Source organism: Beta vulgaris, chromosome 7, assembly GCF_026745355.1.
Source record: "Beta vulgaris subsp. vulgaris cultivar EL10 chromosome 7, EL10.2, whole genome shotgun sequence".
NCBI lineage: Eukaryota > Viridiplantae > Streptophyta > Magnoliopsida > Caryophyllales > Amaranthaceae > Beta > Beta vulgaris.
In genome coordinates, this window is record NC_079208.1 from 8754390 (window position 1) to 8763438 (window position 9049).

The window sequence follows — 9049 nt, forward strand, 5'->3', positions numbered from 1 at the left end:
TGTGAAATTAAAATTAGATATGATTGAAGTTGTGAAATACTCCCTCCGTCCCAAAATATAGTTCCCATTTTCCTTTTTTCACGGTAATTTACGCAAGTTGAATCTAAGAAGGATAGTAAAGATTTTTTGTTTATTTAAATAAATGTTGTATGGGAAAAGATGATTTTAAGAGAGAGTGGAGAATAATTGGTGAAAGAGCATTAATTGTAACATTTTAGTTGAATAAACAAAGGAGAAAACAAATTTCAAGAAGAAAATAAATGATGGGACACGGTTTTTCTAGACAAATTACGAAAAAATGTGGAACTAAATATGGAAATGGGAACTATATTTTGGGACACCCAAAATGGAAATGGGAACTATATTTTGGGACAGAGGGAGTAGTTTTTTTTTTTTTTTTGATAGGAAGAAAAATAATTTCATTGATTAGGGATAGCCAAACGGTACTTACAATCAATTCCTGAAAAATCGAAAATTCCAACATAGGTATATAACACCTTAGAACTAGATACATCACAGATTTGATAAAAAATAGCCTTAATAAAAAACTTCATCTGAAGCAATACAATCTGTGAGTTCGCCCTGATTCGGCTTAACTCCCGCTGATGCATAGTCGTTTGGGTGGAAATACTTCCGTGGTCTCCAGATTCTTACAAAGAAGAGTGATTGTTAGATCTTCCTTCTTCATTAGACGAACAAAAAAAAAGAAATGGAACATCCTAAAATAAATACCATCTTAATGATGGGATATACTTATTGGAAGCAATTAAAAAGATTTTTGGGGTTTTCCACCGGTACAAACACCAGTGGAAGCCTCTACAAAGATTCACAATTGCGACCAAGAAGAAAAGTGAAGAAAAAACAAAGAGAAAAAAGAAAGAATGAAGGAAAAACCTTCAAAAAAAAAAGAAAAACCTAACGACATAGGTTAGGAAAAAACCCTCCCAAGGAGAAACCCTAGAGGGAACCAAAGTTAATATGATTGAAGTTGTGAAATAGTTGAGCTGAGCAGGTGAAGTTCAACTAAGGTTTTTGCCTTCATATGTTTGGCCAAACTGCCAATTCTTAGGAATATCACGCCAAGAAGTAGACTGTTTGCCGTCACTAGTTTTGAGTCTTACGGTAATGGCTTGGCCAACTAAACTTTCATGGCTCTCCCAGTATTGACCCCAGTTACGCTTCATTGGTGTGAATGGCTTTCCGGTGTCTCCCTTTATCATCACGCTTTCGACATCTCCTGCACCTCCGACATTCCATACTAACAGCAACAGGAAGTATGGGTTTGATTTCGAAGATATAGTGAATCGGATTCCTCCTTTTCTTATGCAAGGAACCCTGCATTTGTTTGATTTCATTGCAATATGTTTATGAGAATAATAATATCATATGGAAGACAATTTGTTTATGTAGAATAGTATTAATTAGTACAGTTATTGGGTGTACCTGCGGTATTGAATTGGGACAACACCAGCCTTGTACACAGCGAATTGAAGGTAAGCAGGTTGAGAGAGATCAAAATGCTCCTGAGGTGAGCTGCACCACCCACCTTCAGGGCACAGGTTGGTGGCGGTAATGGAGATGATGGGCGCGCGTGGTTTGCAACCCTTTGAAGTGTCTTCACATTTGAGCTCATAACAAGATCCACAAGCTGCCCCATTTTTGAACATAGGTGTGCTTAAAGCTGCTGTTTGAGTCCCATACCCTGGGCCTTCCTTGGACACAGCATCCCCATATCCACATGCTCCCCCTATTTAATATATTCCAATGCAACAACTTTACTCAATATATATCATGCTCTTTTTATATACACAATACACTAGCTTAGATTATTATATATGCTTCAAACTTCTTAAATACTACTATATGTATAGTAGACTCTTCAAACTTCTTTTAACTTGTTTGGTTCCTTGAATCTAAAGTTAGAGAGAATGTAAATCAAAGGGGTAGGTTTGATGGGAAGAAGGTGAATAATATGGAGGATAATGTGTTTTTCATTCCTTTAAAAAGAAATTTGGTTTCTACTCTTGTGAAAACTACTACTTTTTTTCTTTAATCATTCTGTAATATGTTTTCTATCCTTTACAAAGCAAACAAAGGAAAGTTGGAGAACCATTTTTCCAAATTAATGCTTGCCACCAAACCAGATTACTCTCACACTAGTGATTCTTTCGAAAAGGTGTGCGAAACCAAAATTTTTCTCCCTAGAAGATATATACTAAAGATAAATCGAAATTGTTTTTTGTGGAGTTGATCAATTCTCTTTTATATATTGTGAATCAAAGATGAACAATGAGTAACAAAGATGGTGAAATGAATATTCAAAGGGCATGGTGAAGGTTTCTTATCATAGTTAAGGGTGTAAAAATCGCACCCCACTCATGAAATCTGTTCCTATCCGACATAATCAGGTTTCCCAACCAATCCATTCCGATTTGGAATCAACCAAACCCAGTTATACCCAAGCATATCAGAACCCAACTTAGTTATCGATCCAAATTAATATGAACCCAATTAGATATGGATACCAAAATCAGAACCGATCTGCATCTGACTTAAAGTCAACCCGAACCCAATTAGACCCGAGAAAACCCATTTATACACAACCCATTGTAACCCGACCCATGTCAATCCAGCCCATTACCAACCTAACATTATCAATCAAATATGTTTTGCTCATAACTTTAGTTCATGTTCTTTTAAATACTTCTATATAAGATATTAACAAATTGTTATTAATAAATTATCTTGACGTATTTGATAATATGATTATAGTTCACATTGGTCAAGTTTATTACCTTGTTCATTTATGTAATTTCTTGCGTTGTCGCGCACACAAGTATGAGGTATGCGTGTGCTGACCTAATTTTCGATTGCTATCAATAATGACTAGAAATGAAAGGACTAAACATATAATGAACTCTTCCAACTCCACCTAAATTCGATTTTAGCTGACCCAAGTCCATCCGAACATGACACGAGCCGACATAAGTCCATCCGAATCCAACTTGATCCGCACAAACTCATTTAGAACACGACTTATGTCTATCCGATTTGAGTAGAGCTGAAATGGTCCGACCCATACGCAACCCCGCACCCGAGTATACGTTGGTGGGGATTGATCTGACTTAAGTGGCTCCAACCCTACCCACACTCGATAAGGGAAAATGTTTGATCCTTTACGATCTAACCCAAACACAACCGACCCAACTCAGATTAACCCAAATGCACCCGATAACCGAGATTGACACCCCTAATCATATGTGAAACAAAAACCCTAATGCAACCATCCATTGTCACAACCTTGTTCATCAAGATTAATTAGAACCTGAAATGCAACCATTATCATTAAGGAAAGTCTCATGCCTATATTTGTCCACCAACTAATATAACTTTTTTCTTCAAATTTTTAATCAACACTCTAATAATGTGGAATTGAAATTTAGAATATGAACATATACTTGAAAGAGAGCCATAAAATTAGGTCTCTACTAGTGCAATTTATGCAAATTAGACCTATTGCATAACTTTTTGTGTGATGCATAATTTAACTTGTCTAGTTAATCATGTGGAGGTTTACAGGTATTTTATACATTCACAACGCATGTGCGTTTAAATTTTACAAAATCATAACCTTTTAGCTTTTGCTTAATTGCTCACATTATAAAACTTTGTTTTCAATAATTGTTCATATCAAAACCTAAGGAGCCTCATATTGTTATGAAATTCAGCATGGATGATCTATGTACCACGTACATAGTTACTCAATAAAATCCATTGCAATATTAACAAAACTTAACCATAAAAATTGGCCATAGTTATGACGATGACGATAATAATAATGATGATGATAATAATACTTGTAATATTATTTACCAAAAGTTCCTGAGCCATCAGGATTTCCATAGAAAGTAGCCCTAGCAGGTTTCCATGGGCTAGGCTGAAAATTTGGTCTCTTTGCATGAACGTCAGAAATGAAAACAACAAGAAATAACAAAGCCAAGATGATCCCTAGAGGAGATTTCATGGCGAATGGCTTAGAAATCAGCAAGAAGAGAAGGTGAAGTTGGTGAAAATAGATTTTTTTGGTGCTATTTATTTCTCTTCCCTCTCCCTAAATATATGTTGATGCTAGATTTTTGTTACGTTTTAAGCTATATTTAGTTAAAACAGCAGATTATTGGTTCTGTTGTTTCTTTAAAATTAAGGTGATTTGTTTCACCGTTAATATCATTGGTCATCTAAATTTAAGATTCTTCTTGTACTAATCAATACTAAAATGTTGAAAAATGGTTTTGAAAATAACTAGAAGTATTTCAGGCAATTATATGATAAATTGTAAAAGAAAAAAAAGGTTGTGACCTTATTACTACATGCTGGACGTTAATTAAAGAAGGTTTTGATCGATGAATATCAATTTTTTTTTGATAGGAAAAGTAACTAATCAAAAGAGCAGGCTTTATATTACTAGTTAGGAAAAAATATATTTTTTCAATATTAAAGTTTGCAAATTTCAAGTATACGGGATTGCAAATCAAAGTTAAACATATATAGGTGTGGAATATTTATGGATCAAATTCCATATCGTGGACCAAGATTTTGAATGAACTTCAAAATGTGAAGTAATTTTTTATAATCATTATGGAGTATTGTTATTTAACAAGCAATCAAATGTATGAGAGGCCTTTAAACCCTCAATTCTCACATCTCAATTCTCAACATTAGTAAAAAAAAATTGAAACAATCAAATTTTAGAAAATAAAGAAAAGTAAAAAAAGTATTGCATACTCCCTCCTTTTTCTTTTGTTGTTCTTATATTTCCCATTGGAAAATTTCAATATGTTAAACCTATTCTGAATCTTTCTATAAATAATACTTCATCCGTTCCATAATAAGTAAAACATAGGGATTAAGCACAGGATTTAATAAACATCACTTGCAAAAGGTAAAAAAAAATATCATAAAATACCCTTTATATTATCAAAAGGAGGAGAGAGAAAAGCAAACCACACAAGTTTGTGATGAATACTCTTGTCATTTTGTCACATTTTTTTCCATTTAAGGTATGTTTCACTTATTTTAAAACGTTCTAAAATAGTAAATGTTTCACTTATTCTAAAACGTTCTAAAATAGTAAAGGTTTCACTTATTATGGAACGGAGAAAGTATAATTTATGAATTAAATTTTCCATTACTTTTATGTTGCATAAACGTGTTCACACTATTTAAGGTTCGTTTGATTCAACTTATTTTGTCTTAGTTTATCTTATAAGATCTTATAAAATCTTATTTTTATCTTATTGTATCTAATCTGATCTGATCTTATCATATAAGATAGTTTATTATGCATTTTTAACATCTTATTTTATCTGATATGATCTTATCTTATAAGATCTTATTTTTTTTTGGGTAAAATGTAAGCTTTATATTACCAAAAAGACCATGAACATGTCATCCAGATACAGTAGCAAACAACCAAAGGACTTAAACAAGCAAAAGTCCAAACATTACAACAACACACGAAGCAACAAACAAAACCCCAGATCAGTTACAAGCAATTACAAAACTCTAAAACCAAGACTTATTAGCATCACACCATTTACAATCTATACACCCTCTAATTCTACTACGTACAAACATCCAATTGAATTTCTCTAACAATTTTGTGAGGATGTTTAACTGCTCCATTCCACAAAGCATGATTTCTTGTCTTCCAAATATGGTAAATCAAGTCCGCTAACGCAGAATAACCCATATCCTGTCTTCTCTTCTGCCTGAATTTCCTCCCCATCTCTTTCATGAAGTAAAGAGATTTTCATGAGTTTGCATTCTGATTCCTAACCAACTCATAATACCTCTGCAAATTCTAATACTGTAAGGGCATTTAATTTAAAGAACAAATGCATAAGGTTTCTGCTTCACTTGAACACAGCGTATAATGCTCATCATTGCTCACTCAAGCAGTAAACATCCTATCTTTTGTTTTCAATTAAGCTATCATTGTCATCCAAGCAATAAAGGAATGTTTAGGCAAATTATACCTATTCCACACCCAATGATGCTAGAACACCTTCAATTGCTGTCCTTTTAGCCAGCTGTAACCTTCCTTGACACTATATTTTTTCACCCCATTTTGTCACTGATTCCCCTGATAAGCATGCTTGAACACATCTTTTGCTTTACAAATCTGCTTCCAAACCCAACTGGAATTTTTAGGAGCATTATACTCCCACCAGTTTCTTCCTTAATATAAACACTATGCACCCACTTGATCCAAAGGACATCCTGTTTCTGAGCCACTTGCCAGATGTATTTATCAATAGCAGCCATGTTCCATGCATAACAATCTTGCATACCTAGACCCCCATACTTCTTACGTCTGCACATCTAATCCCAGGCACCAGGAGGACTTTCACTCAACACCAATTCACCATCCCATAAAAAGGATCTACACAGTTGAATAATCCTTTTCAACACACCTTTGGGCAGGACAAACACCTGAGCCCAATAAGAGTGAAGACTCAACAACATAGAATCAATCAACACAGTTCTAGCTGCATAAGATAGATGCCTTGAACTCTAGCAGACAATTCTATGCATAATCCTATCAATAAGAATATCACAACTAGGTTTGCTTAATCTTTTAGAGGTTATGGGAACCTCAAGATATCTAAAAGGGAAAGAACCTTTCTTGAACCATGTGATCTGTAGTATTCTCTGCTGCACCTCATCCTTCACATTCATAAAATAAATTGCTGTTTTATCAGGACTAGCATGCAAGCCAGATATAAGAGCAAAAGCTTTCAAAGTCCGACAATACAACTGACTGCATATCACTTTTACTGAAGAGCATTAAGTCATCACAAAAATAAGACGAGTGAGCTTGAGTTGATTGCATCTGTAATGAAAGAGAAGGACTCTTTTTTTGCACATTTTATTCATTAATCTTGTAAAGTTCTCCATGGCAAGAACAAAGATCAATGGTGAAATCAGATCACCTTGCCTCAACCCCTTTTTACCTTGGAAAAATCCACAAATATCTCCATTGATACTCAAAGAAAAGGTAGGACTAGTTATACATTCTATAATCCATCTTACAAATTTCTCAAGAAAATCAAACCCACCAACAATTCTCGAATAAAATTCTAGTTTAAGGAATCATAGGCCTTCCTCAAATCAACCTTCAAAGTGCTTCTTGGAGGTTGAGACTTCCTTTTGTAATGTTTCATCATGTCTTGACAAATTAAATGTTATGCATGATCACTGTATTTTTTACAAAGGCACTTTGACCCTCATCTACAACAATAGGCAACACTATCCTTAATCTGCTACATAACATCTTAGAGATGATCTTATATAGCACATTAAACATGCAATAGGCCTGAACTGTTTTACATCATTTGGTTGTTCAACCTTTAGAATAAGGCAAAGATTAGTAGCATTAATTTGCTTTAAAAGCTTACCTGTTTGGAAAAAAAAATTAAGAACAACTTTGCAAATATCATCACGAATACTTGACCAAGCATGCTTAAAGAAATGACTATTGTAGCCATCTGGTCTAGGGGACTTGTTCACATTAATGTCCCAAAGTGCTTGTTTAACATCTTCTCTACTAAACTCAGCACATAATAGTTGTTGCTGTTCAGAATTAAGTAGATTTATTCAGAATAGTATTACTAACATGGCCTTCCACTGGAGGAGCAATACCCAACAACTGCTTATAAAATTCAAAAAAAGCCATTTCTATCTTCTCCCTCTCTTCTTACCATAATCCATTCACATCCTTATTTCTACAGACTTGATTCTGAAACCTTCTCTTCTTTAAGCAAGCATGGAAACATCTCGAATCCAAATCCCCACTATATTTCCACTCTTGTTTCACCTTCTGTTTCAAGAAGCTAATTATGGCTTTATGCAACTCAAAATACTTCACTCTAGCTTCATTCTCCTGACTATACAACTCACTATTAAGAGGATCTTGATGTACTAACCCTGTATAGTGATCGAATGTTGCATATCTTCCTCAACTGCTTGTTCAATGTTAGAGAACTTTCGTTTATTCAACTCTTTTAATACACTTTTCAACTTCTTCAGCTTAGTGACAACTTGGTACATAGGAACACCTTGCACTCTGTCCCTCCAAACTCCCTGCACCTTATCCATGAAATCTTCAGCTAAGATCCACATGTTAAAAACCTAAATGCTTTAGGTTTATTAACCCTCTGAATCTCACATCTGATTACATAGGGACAATGGTTTGAGATACTCTCAGGAAGAAAAAGAGCAACAACATCCCCCAAACAGATCATCCCAGGTTTGATTGGCCAAAACACTATCTATCTTTGAAAAAACACGATCTTCTCCCTCCTGCTTGTTACTCCAAGTAAAAAAGGGACCAAAAGACTTGTGATCTTCCAAACCACTGTAATCCTCCACATTTTTAAAAGATTTTCATAAATATATTAAGGTATTTATGTAGTTATATTTAAATCCAAATGAGTTTGGAAATGGTTTGACTTTTAAAAAGGGTTGACTATTTTTAAAAGTCAACTAAAAATATTTTGCATGGCTTAACAAAACTTGTAATATTTTAATTAAGCATGTTTTAAATAAGAGTTTAATTTTTAAAAGCATATTTAAAAAGAAAACTTAATGGAATCGAAAGCCCAAAAGTAATAAAAAGGGAAAGGATAATTTGATGACTAAAGTCCTAATAAGCCCATCTTGTTAGTCATCAAAGTTTTAATTATTGAAATTTCTTTTCCTAAGCCCAAAAGGATTAGCCTATTTAAATATCCTAAAAACCCAATTATTTTGCCCTACATTCTATTTTCTCTCTCCTCCCTTGCACGTACTTCTGAATTTTCTCTCTCCCCTCACTCGACATTTTCTCTCTCCTCTCTCTTTGTGCGTGAGTTCCTATTTTGCTCTCAAAAATCGTTTCTTCTTCGCTAAGTAACGTTTCTTGTTGAACAAGAAACGTCACAAATATTTTCTTGAAGCCGAAACCCTGCTGCCGCCGGTCCTTGCTGCTGTCCTTCAGTCCGGCGCT

General features: G+C 34.3%; 1 protein-coding gene across 1 annotated transcript; it reads right to left on the minus strand.

Annotated features, from left to right (window-relative positions):
* Positions 1–540: 540 nt before the first annotated feature.
* On the minus strand, positions 541–5788 carry LOC104908847 (expansin-A32). Its single transcript, XM_010698010.4, has 4 exons — positions 5632–5788; positions 3874–4008; positions 1444–1747; positions 541–1335 (listed from the first exon to the last, which is right to left on the minus strand). The coding sequence occupies exons 1-4, from the start codon at positions 5786–5788 to the stop codon at positions 1020–1022; spliced, it is 912 nt and encodes a 303-aa protein (XP_010696312.2). The 3' UTR covers positions 541–1019.
* Positions 5789–9049: the final 3261 nt, after the last annotated feature.